The sequence below is a fragment of the Heloderma suspectum genome, chromosome 3 (assembly GCF_057233095.1).
Source record: "Heloderma suspectum isolate Gila_16-S chromosome 3, 16-S_ref, whole genome shotgun sequence".
NCBI classification, from domain to species: Eukaryota; Metazoa; Chordata; class Lepidosauria; order Squamata; family Helodermatidae; genus Heloderma; species Heloderma suspectum.
This window is the reverse complement of record NC_139460.1, coordinates 250832371-250856665: the sequence shown is the minus strand read 5'-3', so window position 1 is coordinate 250856665 and position 24295 is coordinate 250832371. Positions and strand designations below refer to the sequence as shown.

The 24295-nt window shown below is 44.0% G+C and overlaps 1 protein-coding gene across 1 annotated transcript in view; it reads right to left on the bottom strand.

Moving 5' to 3' along the window:
• The window catches only part of LOC146351023 (guanylate cyclase 2G-like), an 82290-nt gene that overhangs the window by 17664 nt on the left and 40331 nt on the right, over positions 1-24295 (bottom strand). Inside the window, exons 7-14 of the mRNA XM_084845668.1 lie at positions 22079-22182; positions 18144-18307; positions 16693-16842; positions 9564-9647; positions 8080-8184; positions 5085-5156; positions 3875-4043; positions 2574-2729 (exon numbers count right to left, since the gene is read on the bottom strand). Of these exons, the coding sequence (XP_084701794.1) occupies positions 2574-2729; positions 3875-4043; positions 5085-5156; positions 8080-8184; positions 9564-9647; positions 16693-16842; positions 18144-18307; positions 22079-22182 (1004 nt within the window). The remainder of the gene's footprint in view (positions 1-2573; positions 2730-3874; positions 4044-5084; positions 5157-8079; positions 8185-9563; positions 9648-16692; positions 16843-18143; positions 18308-22078; positions 22183-24295) is intronic.

Sequence of the window (24295 nt, the reverse complement as noted above, 5' to 3'; positions counted from 1 at the left end):
CAGAATGACATTTAATAGGGATCAATGCCAAGTTCTGCACCTAGGAAAAAGAAACCAAATGCACAGTTACAAGATGGGGGATACGTGGCCCATCAACACTACAAGCAAGAAGGATCTTGGAATTGTTGTCGATCACAAGCTGAATATGAGCCAACCATGGGATGTGGCTGCAAAAAAAGGCAAATGCTATTTTGGGCTGCATTGATAGAAGCATAGCTTCCAAATCCCAGGAAGTACTAGTTCCCCTCTACTCAGCACTGGTTAGGCCTCATCTGGAGTACTATGTCCAGTTCTTGGCACTGCCCTTTAAGAAGGATGCAGACAAGCTGGAGAGGGTTCAGAGGAGGGCAACAAAGATGATCAGAGGACTGGAAACAAAGCCCTATGAAGAGAGACTGAAAGAACTGGGCATGTTTCGCCTTGAGAAGAGAAGACTGAGGGGAGATATGATAGCACTCTTCAAGTACTTGAAAGGTTGTCACAGGGAGGAAGGCCAGGATCAGTTCTCGATCATCCCAGAATGCAGAACACGGAATAATGGGCTCAAGTTACAGGAAGCCAGATTCCGGCTGAACATGAGGAGAAACTTCCTGACTGTTAGAGGAATACGACAATGGAACCAATTACCAAGGGAGGTGGTGGGCTCTCCTACACTGGAGGTATTCAAGACGGGGCTGGACAGCCATCTGTCAGGGATGCTCTGACTTGGATTCCTGCATTGAGCAGGGGTTGGACTCAATAGTCTTGTAGACCCCTGTCAGGAGCGCCCTAGCAGCCTCTTTTAGTAGACTCCAATAGCCAACTCAAGACACAGACAAAAGGATTCTTTTCAAGGCTTTAATCCTTTTACAACTTAATGACTCTTTCAGATGCTAATCTCCAGCGACTAAGCAAGGAACAGCAGAGTAGCCTATGCTCCAAGTAGGCAGTTGATCCCCGTTTGAAGGAGAGTCACTTGAAGACCCTGAACTTATGGGCTAGGGAGAGATCCTCCCTCTTTCCCTTGGGTCCATGGGAGTCGGCCGTTGTTTGCGCGCCAAACGGGTGCTACGCCTCCTTTCCGTGCCCTCCATCGCTCATTGCTCCCTGCGTCTGCGTCAAGCGTCTAGCAAGCCCCATTACCTCACGTTCTCACTGCTAGGATCACTAACTATCTCAGGATGCCGGCAGGAGGAATCTCTGCCAGCTGCTGTGCCTGTGAGGGATGAGCTGGCTCCTCTCCCACGGATTGCTGATCCTCCTCAGAATCAGAACTGCTCTGGGGTACTATCGGCTCAGTTTCCACCCTGACAGCCCCTTCCAACCCTACTATTCTATGATTCTATGGTTCTACTGAGTGTGAGTTAACATGTTGTGTGAACCCAGCTTCACCCTTAGGGCCAAACTAGATTTGACATTAATGGCATTAATACAATTCTCGATGTTTGTAAAAACATAATATTTATGTTTTTGTTATATAAACAGTAGCCAAGGGGAAGCTTGTACAGCCTCAGGACCATGAAGAGATGAAGTTCAAGGCTTTCTTTCCCTGCCACAGTCCAAACAAAAACTGCTTCTCAGAAGATACTATCTGCATTTCAAGGGAGGCTTCCACAAACAACTCCATGGACTTGAGGCTGCTCAAACTTCCCCTTGGTTGCTATTTATATAACAAATACTATGTGTGCAATTAATGTCATGTCTTGTTTGGCCAGCCATATATTGAGTATCATATATTTTCCCTATTGTATTTTATTTTACTTAAAAATGTATATCCTCGGGTGGTTCACATGCAACAATAGAAACAATAAAATACACATCAGGGGAGAAAAATGAAAACAAATCAAAACAGCAGCAACAATAAAGGCATCACAGTAGCAAAACAGAATCAGTTCAGATGGTATTAAACACGCACACATGGCATAGGAATAAGTTTTGGAACATCTTAAACCGAGGGAGGATTGATTCATTTGGGGCAGAGAACTGAAATCTTAGAGATAATTCTCCTCTATCACAGGCTAGACATAGTATAGCAACAGGGACTGGATGGGATCCAGAGTTGCCCCTCCATGACATCCCGCAGAGGCTCCCACTGGAAGGAGGAGGAGAGCAGTGATTTTTGCTGACTCCTCCTTCCCCTTCAGGATTCATCATCAGCTGATGCTCTGGCCTGGAGGAAAGACTCCTCTTTGATGGACAGAAACAGAAAGATTCCAGAAGCAGACAATGGAATATTAGTGCCACAAAATACAACCTCACTTTTATAGAGAACATGTGCTACTTCTTATGGAAAAAATGAGCCATGCCCAGTCTAACTTCCTACTACCAAGAGTTTGGGAATAATTAGTTACATGTGTCGCTTCTCAAAGTTTGAGGTAGAACTCAATAGGGAGGTGCAGAAAATTCTTTTAGAAGTTTTTAATTCAGGGTTATTATCCTTTAAATTAACAAGACAAGTAAGATGCATAGAACATCCTAAGATGTTTTGATCTCGATCTCTCTTCCCCCTGCCCTCTCTCTCATACACTGGCCATCTACACTGGAAGGAGAAATGAAGCACAGGTTGGATCTTAAAGTTATTTTTTAAAAAAAACCTTCTGGATTCTTGTTTAGGTCTTGGAATGGACCATCTTCCTGATTATGTATCAGTTCCCTCATAATAATAGCAAAGCTGTAAACATCACCCCTCTGGTTGCCATGGAATGGATATTCCCCCATCCTTAGCAATTCAGGAGCTGTCCAGTAGAGATCTACAAGAAGATAGAAAACGTTAAAGGGGTGGGAAGTGAAGCAGGATCAAATTCAAGGAGCTAACTTGAAGTGCTAACTATATCCTAAAATTCTTGCTATACTGTAGTTTTACTCCAGGTTTTGTTTTTCTTTAGTGATGTCCCTTTCATATGTTTTACCCATAATTGCATTATTTTCTATTTCTATAGTAGTCTGTGGTGTGTGTTTTTTAAAATCTCAGAATATGCATTTAAAAACACATTTAAGTGATATTTTTCTTAAAATACATATTTAAAGAGAATTGTGATATTTTTAAAATGTAAGAGAACTGTGTCACAACTAGGGATGTCGGAGAAATCCGTAATGGAATCAAACGAATTTGGATTTCTATGAATCCAACCCATGGATTCCGCAGTGGAGAAGCTTTCCCCAAGTTGCATGGATTCCATTCTTTTTTTACTTTTCCAGAATTTTGCACAAATTTAATCCTAGAGAAAGTTGTAAAGTAAAAAAAAACACTGGCTGAAAATGGGCATTTCCCCCATAAGCTAAAGCATGAAAATGCACATTTGCGTGAGGCGGGGGATTTGTGCATTTTGGGGGGATTTGCACATTTTCTCAAGTGCGAATTTACACACATGTGAGAAATTGGAAAAAATCTGATTCCATCAATGAGTGGACAACAGAATGAAACGTACCTGGCAATCCACAAATGCAGACAGAATGGATTTTACAAAATCTGCACATCCCTAGTCACAACATCCAGAGAAGTTAAATTTGTTGGCTAGCTAAGCTCCAGTCTGCACATTAGTATGGGAGATGAAGATCAGGTCATTTTCTATAGGAATTCCTCAAGCACCCCATGAATTGGCATTACATTGTTGTTTAACCCATGAATAAGTATTGCATGTAAACCAGACCTCTGTGTGCCAGAATTGTACACAGTGGAGGACTGGGTAGCAAAATCATAGGATGACAAGATTTGATGTCCAGTTTTTGCAGACTACAATTTGAAACTAGGAGTCTAAGGTATCTGCTGACTGAACGCATCCTTAGCACCAATAAAAGGTCTTCCAACATCTTTAAGTCAATGCTGAGTTGTCACAAATAAAAATACTCTGATGGATGATGTTTTTGAAGACCCCAAGGTATTTAATGCTCTTACCTGCATAACTGGTCTCCTCCCCTGTTATTACTCTGGATTTCCTTCCATATTTAAATTCCCACAACCCAAATCCACACAGCTTCACCTGCATGCGACTGTCTACCAGGCAGTTTGTAGGCTTTAAGTTTCCATGAGACTTCAGAGGGCTGTTGTGGATGAACAACATACCCTGAAAATGAACATACACACAGTGAAGGCAAAGATATTAGTAGAGTCAAAATGCAACAGTCTGTGATATAACTGTGCTGAACAAAGGAAGTTAGCTTGGGATGCTGTGTATTCCACAAACAGCAACTTTTCAGTTTTGAATTGTATTGCTTTCATTCCACAGATTTAGTACAACAGGTTGAACTGGTAACTTTTTTAAAATGTTACTTCAACTTGATTTCAATGTGTTGGGTTGTGGCTTTTGATTCTAGATCAGCATTTCCCAGTTGTTGCCAGCAGAATCTTTCTCTGAGGTGATAATCAAGAATATTACATAGATATTTATGTTACCCTAAAGCTTAGATCGGGTTACACTTTTTAAAAACCCACAAACATAAAATCTCCAAATAAAAATTGGAGAAGCAAAACATAAAATGTAATCTATTAATGGCCTAAAATTAGCCATTGAAAGCTAGCCGGAGGTGAGGGGATGTACAAGGGAAGTAAATTCTACAACTGAAGGCTATCCACTGAGAACATCTCTTTAGTTGCCTGTTCTGTCCAAGCATGGTATGGGGATGGGTAATAAAGAGGGTGATGTTAGCTGATCCATGTAATATGAAATGGAAAAGCCCATATGCAGGGCTTAAGTCATGTAGAATTTGATAGTTTAAAGAAGCTAAAGCAGCACTTGTGCTTTGAAGACAATGGAGAGCCAGTTCTGATATTAAATCACAGATGTAAAATGCTCCAAGCAACCCAACACTATCAGAAGTTAGGTAGCCAGTTTTTGCACCATTTGAGCATCCCTGTGCTCTTAGAATTAGGCTCCAATGCTTAATGTAGTCTGTTATTTCTGTCCCCACAACTCTCCCTCTCTCTTACATCTACACATACACACAAACACACAGCTACCTCAGTCTCAGCTACAAGAGCAGCAGATGCTTGTGGTGAGAGATACTGATCTTTCGGGGGGGGGGGGGTTAGTATTCAGTTGCTACCACCATGACAATTTTTACAATTGTCCTAGTAGCGGAAAGCAATTCCACTACTCCATACTCACATTGACTATGTCATAGGCGAAAGAGATTTTGAATATCCAGTCCAGTTCAATATCAGAATGCATCAAAACATCCTAAAAAAACAATCAGTGCAAATATTTCTTTTGAGATGCAACTTGCATTTGCTGACTCAATTCATCCCTTTTTCCACATGTGTTTCCATCCACTGCTTAATGTTTTTTAATGTTCTTGGAAACGAAATACATTTTCTGTTTTGTCTGCAACAAGGCCCTTTTAGTGCAGTTCATCTCTTTGTTTCATTTTTATTTCTCCCTTGTCATCTCACTTTGGAACTGATTTGTTGCTCTGCTGCTGCTTTTTATGGGTTAGATCCAGATGGGCAGAGCAATCGGAACTCCCTCAGATGGTCTGCTGTGAAGGATTCAGATGGGATAGTGGTCTCCTCTTGTCAGTGGAGATGAGCTCAACCAGCTCCATGGGTGTGAATTCGGGTTGTCAGAGGAATGCACTTGGGGTAGAGCTCAGTGAGTTTTCACCAGCTTGGCCCCCCGGATTTTGTCTTGCTCATCCGAAAGCTGGCCCTACTCATTGCAAAATGAGTCGAGCCAGCTTGCAGTTTTTCGGGGGTGGTAGTTGGGGGGTATTTGTACAAATTGTGATTTGTGAAAAATCACAGCTGTACGTAATTGTGTAAGTATTCATGGAAATTGCAATTTATGCAAAATTGCAGGCCATTTATGCCTGCATTTTATGCAAATTGTGCTATTGCATAAATCATGATTTCCATAAATACAGTTGCAATTTTGTACAAATTGCGACTCACTTTTTTTTTTTTTAAAAAGTCAGCAATGTTCCTGCGTTTCAGAAACTGACTCACCATTCAGCTCAAAAATGCAAGCCGAGCTGGGTCTGTCACAGAGATCCATCATGTCCAAAAAGGGCTGGATTTCCCTGCGGCAGCCATCCCTAGTGTAAATCTACTGCCAGCAGTGTCCCCACTGGTGGAAGGGAGCAGAAGGCCTGGGGCAATGTAGGATTGGGGCAGAGCCAGCTTTGGATATGTTGGATTCAAAGCCCCTCCCTACCAACTTAACTGAGATCTAAACCTATGGGTTTTGCAATCTGCATCCACAAAGGTCAGTGAAAGCGCAATGAGGGACAAAATGGCTTTGTACTTACAAATACAAGTCAGCATTACAGCTTGCCATTTGAAAGCACACCTGGCTCACACTGAGAGAAATAATAAATAAGGCAGTACTCCTGCAATGACTAGAGAGACATCACATCATGGAAAATCTTGTACATCACTGAGCCACTGACTTTCATGTGCAAAGCCCAGAAATGTACATTTATTCAAGGACATCTTTTTATGGTAGGATTTGCACCAGCTCTTTTGAGGTATGTCCTGGGACATAATTTGTAGTATTAAAAAAAAAAAACCTCTTAGAGAAGATGATCACCACTCAATTGCTAATCATCAAATATCCTATGTTAAATTTCAAACCTAAAAACAGCATTTTTCTTCTCTATCCTGCCTCCAGCCATCAAGAGAGAAATCGAAATCTCAGAATGAGCTGGCTGTATGAACAGATTCTTGCAATTCTGCTGGAGACAAAGCCCTGAAGTAACATGCTACTGCAGTACAGGTTGTCCTGGCTATAGTTATTTCATGGCCCCATCCAGCTCACTTTCCCATAAACTGCAATACTTGGCTTTTTAAATTGTTACTATAGTTTTTAAGATTGCTTTTAGTGTTTTACTGTGTTTTTATTTGATTACTATTTTATTTTCTGATTTTTGGTAAACAAACTTGGTTGGTTAAGAAAGGCAGTATAGAAATACCATAAATAAATAGAATTACACTGGTGTTGGCAAGTTTAGCTGGTGCAAACACAGAGACTGCTGAGAATTAATTCCATTGCCCTAGAATTATTCTGTTTTGGATTACAGCATCCTCAATTTTCTAACTAAAACCAAGGCCCAGTTGTGCTAGGAACTGTATGAAGAGCAAACAAGAGGCAACTCGAATGAACAATTTAAATGATTCAGCCATTCAAGCCAAGGCACCAGGAATGTGATTCTGAGAAGATGGATACTAGATCTGTTTTGAACATGGTAAAGCCCTTTTCAGATGATATTCCCTGAACTCATGGAGGGAAAAGCAGGACTGCATGCACTGACTCTGACCCCAGCTTTTCTACATTGAGTGGAAAGGTCTGAAGGGGGATTCTAAGTACATTCAGCAAAACATGCACAGAATCCTCCCCAGGGTCAGGAACCCTGTACTGTTGGGGTCCTCAGTTATAGGCAGAATTCTAAGCACATTCAACCTAGTGTGCTTAAAATTCTCCTTCAGACTTTCCTGCCCAAAGGTCAGGGGTGAAGCCAGCACATGCATGGATGTTGGGGGTGGACTAACCTGTGTAACCCCATTCTTCTCTCCATGGGTTCAGGCTGTCCATGGGTTGTGGTGCTATGTGATCTAGAGCAGGAACTTTCACCTTGCTTTCATCTGTGTGTGGTCTCTGTGTGTGTCTTAATATCCTTTCCCACTCTTTTTCCTCTGAAGCTACCATTTAGATTGCAAACGATCGAGGGGCAAAGACGCATGTTGATACATGGCTTTGCAGAATAGATCCATCAGCATCAGCCGGTCCTCTAGGGCAGATGTGGGCAACTTATGGACCTCCAGATGTTGTTGGACTGCAACTCCCATCATCCCTCACCATTGGCTATGCTGGCTTGGGATGATGCAGTCCAACAACAGCTGGATGGCCACAAGTTGCCCACTCTTGCTCTAGGCACTCCTGTGAGATGATAGATAGATAGATAGATAGATAGATAGATAGATAGATAGATGGATGGATGGATGGATGGATGGATGGATGGATAATTAAATACTGAAGACAGCCAAATACAGCATGATATAAACAGAAAATATACTGCTTTAACAATCCTTTCTAGAGCAATATGCTTGATCTAATAACTGCTGACTTAATGTAACCAGTTTCCAAAACCTTGAGGCAAAGTACTCACCTTAAGGCTTCCTTTCTTGCAGTAATGCATGACAATGCAGATGTCTGGAGCTTCAGGACATATCCCATAGAAGGCTACCAGATTCTCATGTCTCAGTTCTCTCATCTGAAGAAAAGAAACATTGGTAAATGTGGTACCAGCTGCTGGTGTCAAGCCATGTTCAGATTCTGCCACAGATATACACACAGCCAAGCATATACAACCTTATTCAGCTCATTCTGCTGTCTCTCTAAATGCACCACAGAAGAGGTCATTTATGGGATCAACTTAGGATATGTGGTTTAGACCACCCAATGCATGATATTAGTGACAGCCTTAAACATATTAAATTTTATGCTCAAAAATGTCCCATGGTCATTAGAGGTGTCACCCAGTTTATGCTATCTGGGATGTCTCTTCACAACTAGTGTCAGGAAGTAAGGAATGGTATAAAATTACCATCCATACTTCTTTGTGCTGGAAGCATGAGTTAGCATGGAAAAGGGCAAGGTCAGCTAAAGCAGTTGCAAATAAATCTGCATGCTTCAGATGTGTTTCTAATTCATTACCAGAGGCCACACACATTCTCTCTGTCATGGGCATCAGACAAGTAAGACCTGATATAGGTTATTGTGGTTGCAATTTTTCCATTTGCTGCAATCACAGAAATTGCTTTAACTGTATCCACAATCTAGATAATATATTACGTTTCTCTACATGAACATATACCTGAAGAAGATCAGAACTGGACCCAGACAGAAAAAAGGTAATGGCCTAGTTTGCATAGCAGGATAACCCAGCATTATTATTATTTTTAAATTCTGGGTTATTGTGAATGAGACAGCATGCTGGTACACATTTCCAAATTGCTCCAGCTGCAAGCTGGAAACAGCTAAGCAAACCACGAACCTTCCGTCTATGATGTGGTTAACAGTACTTGTAAACCAAAACTCTGGTTTGTTTCATCCCCGGGCTGGGGACCCTCTAGAGCCAATACAAAGAACATTTTATTCTTAGGTTATTTCTCTGGCTTGGTGGGGAAGAGACAAGCCAGAGTTCCTGGTTCACATGTAATACTAACCAAACCATGAACAGAAGGTCCATGGTTTGTTTAGCTGCTCCCCCTTGCAAAGGGAGTAATCAGAAAGTGTATACCAGTATGCTGCCTCATTCACAATAACCCAGATTTAAAAAATAAAATAAAAATCTGCATAATAATGATGTGCAGACCGGGCCACAGTAAACCTGCATTTAATGTTGCTGCTTAATTATTATGATTGTCAGATGTCACTCTGATGCAGAGGTACCTAGGGACATCCCATAAATCATACTTGAGTAGAAATGTGTTTTCTTTCCAAATGGCTCCATAAGCCTTCATATTTCAGGGTGAATTTCAAAGGTAAATCTCAGATCATCTGCCTGGTTCAGGAATATCTACTGTTAGTTTACAATTCAAATACAGATTTGCAATGGAAGATGTTCAAAACCTTAAGAGTGAAATATACCATCTGAACCTCCTGAAGAACTGATGGTTTCTGAATCCAGGCATCTGTTTGATTATCAATGAATTTGAGAGCAACAAAGATTCCCTGGAACAACAAAAAAAGGGAAGAGGCAGAATGTGATATACATTAACTTTTAACATAAAAACTGTCTTGGAGAAATGAACAAAGTGGTCTTGTAGGAATCTTCAAGGATACACTGAGGGTCCTTCTGTATGACCGCATCATGTAAGCTGCTCTACATATTTATTGGTAGAAATAATTGGTAGAAGAGCAGAATAATATGACTGATTTATTTTAAAAGATTTTTTTAGTGCCACCCTTAAGGGTAGAACTCTCTCAAGTGCAATAAGAACGTCATTTTAACCATTGTGTAGTTCTCTGCAAGTGATATTTCAGGGATAATAACTTTAGGGTTGATATTTACTAACATTTAGTTAATATTTATGACTATTATTATATTTCTTAAAATACACATATAGCACATTAAAGCACATCAGATACATGATCGATACAATATTTGCACATGAAATATGCAATATATGCACTGAGCTCCAGCCCTGCCCCAGAGTCTTCCCCTGGACTGCACTGGGTAGATCTACCTTGAAGGCTGGCCCACATGGACCATGCTAGCCAATTACAGTGACTGAATGACCCAGAAACCAGGAAACCCAAACTGTGTTCCACTGGCTTCCCCCTGAGCACTGAACACAAAGCTACCCCTCCCAACAGGTGGTGACCCCAGCATATTGTATACGCTTGTCATTATTTTGTATGTATATGGATCACTTATAGATTTTATTATATTAAGAGGCATACAAGTGTTACTAATAAATAATAAATATTTTATAATTGTTCTGTTAGGTTGGTACAAAGCAAAAAAGATTATTACCATAGTTTCAAACATACAGGTACCTCAAAATTATATCCAGTATCCGGAGCCCACTGAATCATAAACTTCTTCGCCTCTTCCATTCCACACTAATGTTTTAATAAAATGTTGCATACATTTGATATTAAATTTGCTCTCATCTAGTATAATGACTCACATTTTGTTGGTTCAATAATATTGAAATACTAACAAATACTGATCTAAGAGGAGGTAACTTTTCACCATTCTTGCCCAGCAGTTATACAGCAGGAGAGTGGGCCACCTTCAGTTTCAAAAAGAAATACAGTCAAGAATAACACTCAAAAGGCAACAGGTGGTGATGGTAGTGTGGAAATTGTGCTACTCATAATTTACAGCATCACAACCTATATCCAATAAGGGTTCCTGGCATTTTTACATCATGTTCCACACACCAACAACAACTGCAATAATTTCAATATCTAAGGGAAATGTTGCATTTCCCCCAGATACAAAACTTTGCATCATAATTGCAATACATTATAAGTGCAATACTTCTACATGGGGTATATATGTATATCCACCACCCCCTTATCATAGTCAGATCACTATCTGGTGACATTGGACTTCTCGGTTCCACAACCCCTCCACAGGGGTGGAGGACCTATTAAACTGGTCCACCCCAGGCATCTTATGGTTCCGAATGGATTCCTGAATGCACTTAGGGATTCTCTGGAGCACGCCAACGGCCACTCGGTCGAGACCCTTGTGGGTGGCTGGAATGCCGCAACCACAGGGGCATTAGATCGGGTGGCTCCGAAACACCCTCTCCCCCTGAACAGGGCTCGGACTCCACCATGGTTCAATCTAGGGATGTCAGAGCATTTCACCACAAATCTCGGGAAGGCCGAATGCCAGCGCATTTGGCCCCCCGAAATTGGTGGCGAAATGGTCTGCCCCCCCGACCCCCCCCGGGACGGGACTTACCTTGGGCTAATCCTCCTGGCGGCGGTGAGGCAGCAATGTGGCAGCGGTGAGGTGGTGGTGCGGCGGCGGCAGCGGCGGCCGGTCTTCTGACCGGCTGCTGCTGCCACCATTTCCAGTAAAAAAAAAAAAAACCAAAAAAAGTGATAGGCTACGTAAAGATTTACGTAGCTTATCACGGCTAGATTTTTAAAATATACCGTGATAGGCTACGTAAATGTTTATGTAGCCTATCACAGCTGAGTAAAAAAAAAAAACCGTGCGTATGCAAATGGCGGCACCCATCTACGCTATTTGCATTCCCCTTATTTTCGCCGTAGTCTACGTAAATGTTTACGTAGACTACACGTGCCAAAATAAGGAACACAAAGGAACGCATTTGTGTATGCGCGGGTTTTTTTTTTATTTTTTTACTCAGCCGTGATAGGCTACGTAAACATTTATGTAGCCTATCTCGGCTGACTGCAGGGACGCAAACGGCGGCGGCTACAGCCGCCGCCATTTGCGGCCCAGCCGGCCAGGATTCGGGGGTGGAGGGACAGAGCGCCTCCCCCCGGCCAGAATTTTGGGGGGAGGGACGGAGCGCCTCCCCCCCACCGTGAATCAAATTTTGTTCAAGGTAAGTGACTTTCGTACATCCCTAGTTCAAGCCACAGTTACGAGCTCTGAAACAGGTAGGGATGGCGGAGAATTCCGACGCGGATTTCAGTGAGGCCGAATGCACTGCATTCAGCGCCCCGAAACCTGTGGCAGAACAGCCTCCCACCCCCCGCCACCCCGTGGAATCCCTGCGGAACGAAACTTACCTGGGGCTCTGGTAGCAGCGGCAGCGGCGGCTGGTCTTTCGGCCAGCTGCTGAGGCCACCATTTGCGTCCTGCCAAGCTGCCATGATAGGCTAGGTAAGTATTTACATAGCCTATCACGGCAAAGAGCAGGGATGCAAACGCCGGCCGCTACGTTAATACTTACGAAGCCTATCATGGTAAAGGCAGCCACGCAAATGGCAGCCACTATGCCATTTGCGTGGCTGCCTTTACCATGATAGGCTACGTAAATACTTATGTAGCCTATCACGGAAAGAGCAGCGGCGCAAACTGTGTAGCAGCTGCCGTTTGCATCCCTGCTCTTTGTTGTGATAGGCTACATAAATACTTATGTAGCCTTTCATGGCAGCCTGGCAGGATGCAAATGGCGGTCGCTACGGCAGCCACCATTTGTGTCCGCAGCAGCCCGGCTGTGGCCGGAACTCTGGCTGCAGATGGCCCTGGCTGGCGGCTCTGTGGAGCCTCCGCAGAGCGGAGCCAGCCAGGGAGGATTCCAGGGGGAGGGACGGAGTGCCTCCCCCCTCACCGTGAATCACACCTGCGAAAAGGTAAGTGACTTTCATACATCCCTAGAAACAGGAGGTGAAACGGCTAAAGCGCCAGTGGCGGAAGTCTCGCTCCAAAGGTGATCAGATTAGGGATGGCAGAGAATTCCGCCACAGATTCCAGTGAGGCCGGATTCTAAAGAATCCGCCCCCCTGGAATCTGTGGAGGAACAGCCTCCTGCCCCCCCCTGCGGAATCCCCCCAGGATGGCACTTACCTGGGGCAGATGCGGCGGATTCAGCGGCAGTTCTGGCGGCAGCGGTGGTGGCTCTGGCGGTGGCAGCTCCGGCGGCTGGTCTCCTGGCCAGCCGCGGCCAGGCTACTGCCGCCTTCATTGCCGTCCTTGCAGCCGTGATAGGCTACGTAAGAATTTACATAGCCTATCACAGCTAACCCCCCCCCAAAAAAACCAGCGTATGCAAATGGCGGTGGCTAAGGTGGCCACCTTTTGCGTTCCCTATTTTTCACCGATTTATCTTACATAAATATTTACGTAAGATAAAACGGCGAAAAAAAGGGGAACACAAATAGCGTAGTGGGTGCTATTTGTGTTCCTTTATTTTTCGCTGTTCTAGCCTACGTAAATATTTACATAGGCTGGAACGGCGAAAAATAAAGGAACGCAAATAGCATCCAGTACGCTATTTGTGTTCCCCTTTTTTTCACCATTTTATCTTACGTAAATATTTACATAAGATAAATCGGGGGGAAATAGGGAACACAAATGGCAGCTGCCGTAGCCACCGCCATTTGCATATGCTGGGTTGTGGGTTTTTTGCCCAGCCATGATAGGCTACGTAAAGACTTACATAGCCTATCACAGCTGCCTGGCTGGACACAAATGGCGGCCGCTACTGGGGCCACCATTTGCGTCCGCACCACCCAGACTGTAGCCGGAAATCCAGCTGCAGACGGGCCTGGCCGGCTGCTCTGTGGAGCCGCCGCGAAGCAGAGCTGGTCATCGAGGATTCCAGAGGAGAGGACTGGATTGCCTCCCCCCCCGTCGAGGATTCTGGGGGGAGGGACAGAGCGCCTCCCCCCCCACGAACACAATCTGTGGAAAGGTAAGTGACTTTCGTACATCCCTAGATCAGACACGGGCTAGAGCTGTATCTTCAGCCTATCATGTGGCGGTGAAGGCAGCAAAAAAGGAATATTATGCTGTTTCTGTCGTGTCCACAGAGCGCTGCCCTAGGGTCCGGAGCCTGGTCAGTCCAGTGGCTGGAGCATTCTAAGCCTCCTGTGAGGCCTTGGCAAGGCACTTTGCAGATAAAATTGATCAGATTGGGAGTGTTACTCCGTGCGCTGTGGATACAGTTAGTGAGCAAGAGGCGGTCTGTGGCAAACCAGTTTTGTGGGATAGGTTCCAGCTTCTTCCTTCTGATGAAGTGGACAAGGTGCTTTCATCTGTAAGGCTGACCACCTGCTCACTTTATCCTTGCCCATCCTGGCTCATTATGGGCTGCAAAGAGAGATTGGGTGAGGGGATCAGGGCAGTGCTGAACGCCTCCCTTGAGGAGGGAGTGATGCCATCAGCCCTCAAGGAGGCAGTGATAAAACCACTCTTAAAGAAGCCCTCCTTGGATCCCCAAGTTCTGAATAACTTTTGCCCAGTCTCGAATCTGGCAATTTTGGGCAAGGTGATTGAGCGGGTGGTGGCAATGCAGTTGAAGGCACACTTGGAAGAAGCCAATTATCTAGATCCATTTCAGTCGGGCTTCAGGCCTGGGCATGGGGCAGAAATGGCCTTGGTCACCTTGGTGGATGATATGCGGAGGGCTCTGGATAGGGGTGAATGTTCCTTCCTTGTTCTCCTCAACCTCTCAGCAGCTTTTGATACCATTGACCATGGTATCCTCCTGGACCACCTGGAGGGGTTGGGCATTGGAGATACCGTATTGCGGTGGTTCCGGTCCTTCCTCTCTGGCAGGTACCAGAGGGTAGCACTGGGAGAGGAGGTTTTGGACCCATGACCGCTCACTTGTGGGGTGCCACAGGGTTCCATCCTCTCCCCGATGCTATTTAACATCTATGTGAAGCCGCTGGGGGCTATCATCAGGAGGTTTGGGATGTGGTGTCATCAATATGTGGATGACATGCAGCTCTACCTCTTGTTCAAATCTTCACCAAGGTTGGCCGTAGAATCCCTGTCTGGAGATGGTGAGTGGCTGGATGGGGAGGAATAAGCTGAAGCTGAACCCTGACAAGACCGAAGTACTTTTAGTGGGAGACAAGAGGAGGTTGGGGGATGTTGACCTGGTGTTGAATGGGGTACAGCTACCCTTGAAAGACCAGATCCGCAGCTTGGGGGTCATCTTAGACTCCCTGCTGTCCATGGAGGCTCAGGTGTCAGCTGTAAGCTGGACAGCGCTGTACCAACTCCATCTGATACGGCAGCTGCGCCCCTACCTTCCCGACCATCTGCTCCCATCGGTAGTACATGCCCTGGTCTCCTCTCGTTTAGACTACTGTAATGTGCTCTACGTGGGGTTACCCTTAAAGATGGTTTGGAAGCCGCAGCTGGTACAGAACGTGGCGGCTCGCCTGATTAAAGGCAGCCGCCGGCGAGATCACATCACTCCAGTACTGAAGGAGTTGCACTGGTTACCAGTTGTTTTCCGGGCCAAATTCAAGGTGTTGGTTTTGACCTTTGAAACCCTATATGGTTCTGGCCCAGCCTATCTTAAGGAGCGCCTCCAGCAACACCAGACAGGCCGCTTAACAAGATCAGCCTTGGATGGCCTTCTCTTTGTGCCATCAGTCAGGACAGCTATACTGGTAAGGACAAGGAAGAGGGCCTTTTCTGTGGTGGCCCCCACTCTGTGGAACTCCCTCCCTAGGGAACTCCGCCATGCCCCCTCTTTAATGAGCTTCCACCACACATTGAAAACGTGGTTGTTCAGGCAGGCATTTGGGGTGAGTTAGGATATTTTTAGAAATATGATGTTTTTAATGTAGAATTTTATTGTTTTAAACTGTTTCTATTATTGTACATCACCCAAAGTGGCTGGGTGACCAGCCAGATGGGCAATTAATACATTTAATTAATTAATAAAATAAATAAAACTTAAGTAATACACATGGCTGTCTAAAGCCAGCACCACCCCAATAAGACCATTAAGGGTGCAATCCTATGCATGTTTAAACAGCTTGGCTGGATGGGGAATGCTGGGAGTTGTAGCTTATTTGTGTTTAAATGTGCGTAGGATTGCACCCTAAGTCCTGGGTCTAAAACTATCTGGCTGCACCACTGCTAAGCACTCACACCTTTGGAAGGATATTACAACACTATACCATGCCTACATCATCCTACAAACTTTATCAACTCAACCACTACCAATCTGTGCAAAGCTAAAGCATTAAATATCAAGATCTGCATCCCACTACTGGGAGCTGTCCAGGATGTGGACAAGCAAGGGAGGACCTTCTCAGCTGTGGCACCCCAGTTATGGAATGCCCTCCCCATGGAGGCCTGGCTGGTGCCTAAGCTGGCTTCCTGTCAGTGCCAAGTTAATACATAGCTATTTACCCAAGATTTTGGGTCTCATAGACTGTAGCTTGTTTGTGATTTACCTTTTCTGACTTTATATAATGGATTGTGGATTGTTTTATGTTTTTTAGTTCTTGTTGAATTGTTTTTATTGATTGTTTCCTGTCCTGAGAGCTAATCTCAGGGGTGGGTAAGAAATATTTAAATAAATGAAATCATATTATGAAAGATGTGAACAATTTGGGGCTATCAGCTTAATAATCCTACCTGTGAATCCTGTGAAATATTCTGGCATTTATTCTGTTGGGCTGCTCGCGCCCTATTCACCTGCACGTAATAGAAACAACATAAAGGGCACTAGAAAATATACAATTAGCAGATGTGAATGAAACACGTGCCTATTTGGTATGCTTCTATTCTGGATGCTTGCATACATACCTGATAAAGGCCTACTGTAGTGTAAAATACTTCTTTAGCTTGCTTGTCCTTCAATCCAGAATAGTTATTGCTAGATATAAACAAATGGGAACCAACATTTTCTGTTTCTCTGGACTCTGATGTGCTTGCTTGAGGTAGATCAAAGTCTTGCTTTCAAAGAGAAGACAACGTGCTATATTACCAGTTGATAAATTAGGAATGCGAATAGCACTGGCATGAGCATTCAAAGCAAACTCTGAATTTACTGAATTGACCCTACTCTGATTTCAAAACACAGAATGAGATGTAATTGGCATTGGCATGAGCAAAAGATTACCATTCAAGGCTAAATTAAGGAGAGGCTTGATATTTTTGGTTTGCTATTTGTTAATTTAATAATGTATGGCCCATTCCTTGGCGTATGAGGAACAAACAAACAAAATAAGCCTGTTAGCAAATATTAACATACTAGAGTGCTGAATTCAGCAAATTTATATTTTGATTTTGATTTAATGATTGACGTTCACAAATGCTAAACATGTAAATTTATATATTAAAACATGGCCACAGTTATCTCAACTGCCCTTATTTGTTTTAAAGATTAAGCTCATTTGTAACATATCAGTCACCTGAACATGAAACATACACCTAGCACCCTCACAAATGACGGACGAGGAATAAAAAAGATCCCCTTATATAGAAAACTAGCATGTAGGGGAAAAGGCTCACCCTGACATCTAGTTTCTAAGTTCATATGCTAATAAATTATTATGAAAAAAATTATTGAATTTATAGACATTATACAACTTGTCTGGAGAAGAGAACTCGTCTAAAATAATTGTATCTGGCTTAGATACATAGGGCTTCTAGTACAGCAAGTGGACTTCCGCTCATGCACGATAGGTCTCCAATTTCTGTCAGTCCCACCACCACCTGTATCTCGCCTGCCCTACACACCACGTTGCATGCCATCACACAGGGCCTGCTGACTGACTCTCAGAAGTGGCACAGCGACAGGCTGATGTGGGAAAGGAGGCAGGAAAACCCAACTGCATGAACTCTGCTCATGCTTCTCTGGAAACGAGCCTATGCTTCGCTGTTTGTCATGTATGCTGAGCCACAGACGCGCATTTTCCCCAACAAGCGGGTGGGATATAAATGTAACAAGAAGTATAAACCTCTTGAAATATATTTCAGCATTATCATTTTCGAATGATTTTAAAATCACATAACCTGCCTACGATTGGTGACGAAAGCCAACGTATGTAGGGAGAAGCCAGACTGCACTGCCAGTCTAGTACTTCTACAGCCAGCCTTATCCACCTTGTGTGTAGAGAAAGGCCAGAAAGTTTGTTTTATCCCCATCCACCATGTACTCTATGAATGCATCTGAACCCCACAAATAAGTGTTGAGGAGAAATATGCTCCGGAGTGTCAACGGAAGGCTCAGTATGCAACAGGTCATCCTTTACCTTGTTATCATTCAAGAGGATGATATCCTCATAATTAATTCTCCACCAGCTATCATTGGTTTGCTTTTGAAAGCTCCCTTTATAGATCTTCATAAATGGTGCCACACCAATAACCCCTGATACTGTTATTATCAGAAGAATTATCACCACAATAAGGGCCGTACCTTCAAATGACAAGGGACAGAACAGGTTATTATAGAACAGGCAGATGGAGCTGAATTTTGGTGAAATATGCAAACACAGTAAAAGGGGGGGGGGGTTAGGCAACTCTCATAACAGCAAATCTGTCACACCAAAGCAAAAAGGAAATAGCGGAACTGGAAAATATACACACATGAGAATCATCCCTAGGGTACAGTAGAACATATTTCAAACAAGTAATGATTAGAAGGATAGAGATATGGGATCTTATGGCCAATTTACAAACATGAAACTGCAATCCTCAGTACACGTACTAGGGAGTAAGACCAATTAGACATTATGGATCTTACTTCTACTGCATAGGCCTGAAATGTGAATCCAGAGGTGGGCAACTTGTGGCTCTCCAGATGTTCCAGCCTACAACTCCTAACATCCTTCACCATTGGCTATGCTGGCTGTGAAGATCTGAGGCCTACAGAGGAAAGGTAAAAAAGTCAGGCCTAGAAGCCTGGGTTTTTTGCAAGGAGTAGTTTCATTTTCCGAAGCTAAGTTTCACATCTTCAGGTCTGAAACAGTACTTTCGGTTTTGCGGAAGGCGGGGATAAAAAGGGAGAGAGAGAGAGAGAGAGAGAGAGAGACAGTAAGATCAGAGTCAGGAAGACCCGACCATGAAGAGAGAGTAGGAAGAAGCAGCCTGGACAAGTCTAAGTGCAGCTGGGGTAGAGGAACTTGTGTTTTTGCAAGTTTTATTTTCTCTTTATGCATTTTGTATCACTCAGCTCTATTGAGCAAATACCTTTAGTTGTGATTTGCTTGTTTTAATTTACCAGTAAACTGTTGTGTCTGGAAGTGTCAGTCACCCACATCTACAGCCTACACCCCGCCTTATTGGGAAGGGGAAGTTTAAAAGAAGGAAGGTGGGACTCTTAAGGAGGCAAGAAAGTCTTAAGGAGTTGCTCAGGGGGTCCAGGTCATAAGGGGAACACTGACACTAACTAAGGCTGATGGGAGCTGTAAGCCAATACATCTGGAGTGCCACAAGTTGCCCACTCCTGTGTGAACTTAATATTGATGGACCTAGACATTTAAGAGTAGAATTAGAGGCAGACAGTGTATATAATCATTTATTTTCAAGGGTTCTGCATGCGCCCCCACACGGGTAGATCCAGATGTATGCTGGATCAACTGCACTGATGGAAGTAGACTTCCCCACCCCCTCCTTTCCATGGCAGCCCCTCCACCCTCTTGAAAATGCTACACAGAAAGTAAGGAGATCCTGCTGAATAGGGTAAGCTGTGGTGGGAGGGGAGGGGCATCTTCAAAAATCAGGCAAAGGGACCTTATACAAGCATATGGAAGGCAGATTCTGTATCCAACCCAGAATATAATTTAGCTTTAGTATCATTTCCACAGGGTGAGGTCATAGCCAATAACACAAAAGTAAACTGAATTCTTATAACTATGAAAAATCAAGGTTTGAGTTGGTGGAGTGAAAATTGTGGGAACCACACAGCAAGTGGTTTCACACAAACATGGAGGAGATGTAGCTCAGTGGTTGAGCAATGAGCATATGCTTTGCATACAGAAGGTTCCAGGTTCAATTCCCAGCACTTCCAGGTAGGGCTGGAAATATTCTTGTCTGAAACCCTGGTGAGCTGCCGCCCATCAGTGTCATCAATACTGGGCTAGTTGGGCCAATGGTCTGACTTGGTATAAAGCAGCTTCCTATGTTTAATTCAGCAGCTTTATAATAAGCCAGTATGTCCTACTTGCATATATGAAACAAGCCTACAAACCTGGTATGTGTTTATCTGAAATCCCAGATGAAAATAATGAAACATCAGTGAGAAGGTAGTACCACCAGGGTTGGCCATTAAGCACTCTTAAGCAGTGTCCTTCAGTTAAGATGGGGATGCCTTTGGGTTTTGTTTTGTTTTCACTTTGACATTCTGTTATTGTGTATCTTTGAAAACCTAACTCCAGCTAGAGGTAGAGGTGTGTGTGTGTGTGTGCACGTGCGGGCACGCGCACACATTTCCGTGTGACAGAGAGAGAGGGAGATGGAATCAGCAAGTCATGTTGAACTTTTCTTCATGTATAAAAACATGCATGGTTACTCCACTTATATATGGCCCAGGTTGAAGGCTGCAGTGCTAAACACACTTAGGGCACAATCCTATGGAGATAGTCATCAGCCTTTGAACTTGGAGGCTGGCGACTGTTCAATGCAGGGTGGCTGGAGCATGAAGGCAATCCTCGCTGTGATGCTCTGACCACGCGGCATTTTTTATTTTGCCTGTCTAGCCAGGGAGATATGCAGATGATACCACTTTGATGGCTGAAAGCGAGGAGGAGCTGAGGAACCTTATGACGAAGGTGAAAGAAGAAAGTGCAAAAGCTGGGTTGAAGTTAAACCTCAAAAAAACCAAGATTATGGCAGCCGACTTGATTGATAACTGGCAAATAGAGGGAGAAAACATGGAGGCAGTGACAGACTTTGTTTTTCTAGGCGCAAAGATTACTGTAGACACTGACTACAGCCAGGAAATCAGAAGACGTTTACTTTTTGGGAGGAGAGCAATGACAAATCTTGATAAAATAGTTAAGAGCAGAGATATCACACTGACAACAAAGGTCCACATGGTTAAAGCAATGGTATTCCCCGTAGTAATCTATGGCTGCGACAGATGGACCATACGGAAGGCTGAGCGAAGGAAGATAGATGCTTTTGAACTGTAGTGTTGGAGGAAAATTCTGAGAGTGCCTTGGACTGCGAGAAGATCAAACCAGTCCATACTCCAGGAAATAAAGCCGGACTGCTCACTTGAGGGAATGATATTCAAGGCAAAACTGAAGTACTTTGGCCACATAATGAGAAGACAGGATACCCTGGAGAAGATGCTGATGCTAGGGAAAGTGGAAGGCAAAAGGAAGAGGGGCCGACCAAGGGCAAGATGGATGGATGATATTCTGGAGGTGACGGACTCGACCTTGGGGGAGCTGGGGGTGGCGAGGGCCGACAGGAAGCTCTGGCGTGGGCTGGTCCATGAAGTCATGAAGAGTTGGAAGCGACTGAATGAATAAACAACAGCCAGGGAGCTTTGGAGCAGTGGAGTGGGGGAGGCCGTGTGGCACATAGGAGGCTGTATAATGCAGCTTCCATAGTCTCCTCTCTTCCCCACCTCCATGACCACCCCCTTTTCCCTGTCTCCATGCTCTGTTTCCAAGCGCAGAGACATAGCTGACATGGAGAGAACTGCACTGGCTACAAGGGGGCGAGGGAGTGGAGTGTGGTTTCTGGGCTCCAAGGTCGGAGCCCTGGTTCTGATGTTGGAGCCCAGAAACCGAGAAATCTTATGCACCCCAGATGCTGCCCAGGGGACATAGGATTGGTCCCTCCTATTAAACCCAGTGGAACTCACTTCCAAGTAACATGCATGGGATTGCACTGTTAATCACTCCGGCATACATGAGGAGACATTGCTGTACTTACTTGTCTGAACAGTCCCTTTAAATTTTATCTTATGTCTAATATTTGTCACCATTTCTAAAAATTACATAAGGTGATATAATTCAGTGGCCTAGGCCACAGGAAAAAATTGAATATGTCTTCAATGCATGCTATAATGTGCCAGAAAGAAAGATCTTCCCGCATCCCATGGGAGCCACAAGTCTCAACACTGACATAAATAAAAACTTTAGGTTTTTTAATGAGAAATACTAAGAATGAGCAAATCACTTCATTTTCTCCCCTCATCCAACAATGCCAATCTTATGTACAGTGTCACACTTACTGGTAACTGGAGTTTTGCAGTGTTCATTGTGAAACCCACATGGTGGTTTGTCTTTAGGTGTTTCTCCATCTGACCATAGGATGTAGTCAATTTCTGTGGTTGGGCTAGGGACAGAAACAATAAACACATCAGCATCTAGCGTTCGTTTATAATCTTAGAGATACGATGAGATTTTCTAAACCTCATTAATACATTTACCCTTGACTTCTAAATATACCCACAATGAAAGGAGGATTTAGTTATAAGTAGTTAATATTGTCCCATTGCAGATTTAATTATATTTTAATAAAGTTGGTCATCATTCCTTTCCATACTCAAGCAATGCTGGGAATCATCAGCATAGTGATGGCACTTCACTTCAAATTTCCAGTGACCTCCCCCTGGTTTTCATGCAGATATTCAACAGCAGGGAAGACAAGATGGAAGCCTGCAGCAACCTGTAGCATAAATACACAGCTGGGGCAGTAATACTCCAGCAAAATCCTGCCCATGTGATTTCTCCATATGCATAGTACTCGTACTGGAGTAGTATGAAATCAGACCATAAGGAAGCAGCTCTCATGCTGCTGCCGTAACATATGAACATAAGTGCTTCTTACGCTCATTATCATTCTTCCCTACAGCCCTAAATAATAACTCCTTAGTACTGTTTTACTAGCACATGAAACATGTGCTATTAAAACAAAATGTTTGAAATCATGAAGTGACTAAAGATCTGAGAAGTTGTACTTTAGAGGTTTGTGAAATAAATGGCAGTATATTTCTAACCATTGATATCAGAGTTTGCATAAACAGAGGTATCCAGGTCTACCACTTTTATGTCCACTTGAACTGACCCGGTTCAGGTCCATTCAGAGTTGTCTGGGAAATGACACAATCCAGATCATTTTGACTCTGTGAGAGTAGCTAGAGGGGCTGCCAAAAGCAAAGGAGCCCCTTGTGGAAATGCCAAGGACTTAGACAGGAGGGGTCTGGGACCTTGAATAGCAGAAAGAACTTAAAGCCCACGATGGAAGAAACTAAGAAGGGGTTAACGAGGCCAAAGAATAGAGGTCAGAGTCAAAGACTAGTGAATATAAGGAAGCAGGCACTGGACCCAGAGGAGGATTACCAGGAAAAGGAGGAAGGGGAGGAAAGGAAACAGAAAGAAGACTTGTAGCGGGAAAGCGCGAGAAGCCTGAAGAACTGCAAATCAGAGAAGGTGTGCTAGCTGCAGTGAAACCAAGAGCTGAAGGTGTTAACAGGAGAAAGCATACAGTATCCTGGCTGTAGCAGCAAGATTGCACAAATTGGCACGAGCTACAGGCAAGAATGTCTTAGCATCTCTTAGGAAGGTGCAATTCAGAACCCTAGACATGTGTTGTACAGAAGAAGGGTGAGTCTAACCACTGCCAAAGTCTGTTTGTTATACCAATAAACTGTTACTCCAGCAGTTGAATTCAAAGGGACCACCCTTCATTGAGGAAAAGCAGGCCATTGAGTATGGAGCTTTGTGATGCAGAACTACCTCTGGCTAGCCGAACCATGACACTCTGGCTTATTGAATTACAGCTGGATGAACTGCAGCCACTTAAGTCATGCGTTTCTGCAGGGGGATTTCTGCCTGAAGTTTTCACCACCCTTTAGTGTGTTGGGGCTCCTTTACACAGAGCTTTTATCCTGCTATTGAGATTGCTCCTTCACGGAAGTTTGCAGGCTCTTTACATGATGCCATTATCATTCAAGGTGTTGTTGTTGTTCAGTCGTTGAGTCGTGTCCGACTCTTCATGACCCCATGGACCACAGCACACCAGGCCTTCCTGTCCTGCGCTCTCTCCCAGAGTCTGCTCTGGGAGAGTCCATATTCATTGCATCGGTGATGCTATCTAGCCACGTCATCCTCTGCCGTCCCCTGCTCCTTTTGCCTTCAATCTTTCCCAGCATCAGGGTCTTTTCCAGGGACTTTTCTCTTCGCATTAGGTGGCCAAAATAGTTGAGCTTCAGCTTCAGTATCTGTCCTTCCAATGAGCAGTCAGGGTTGATTTCCTTTAGGATGGACTGATTTGATCTCCTTGCAGTCCAGAGGATTCGTAAGAGTCTTCTCCAGCACCACAGTTCAAAGGCATTAATTCTTCAGCACTAAGCCTTCCTTATAGTCCAGCTCTCACAGCCATACGTTGCTACTGAGAAAACCAGAGCATTGATTATACGAATCTTTGTTGGCAAGGTGATGTCTCT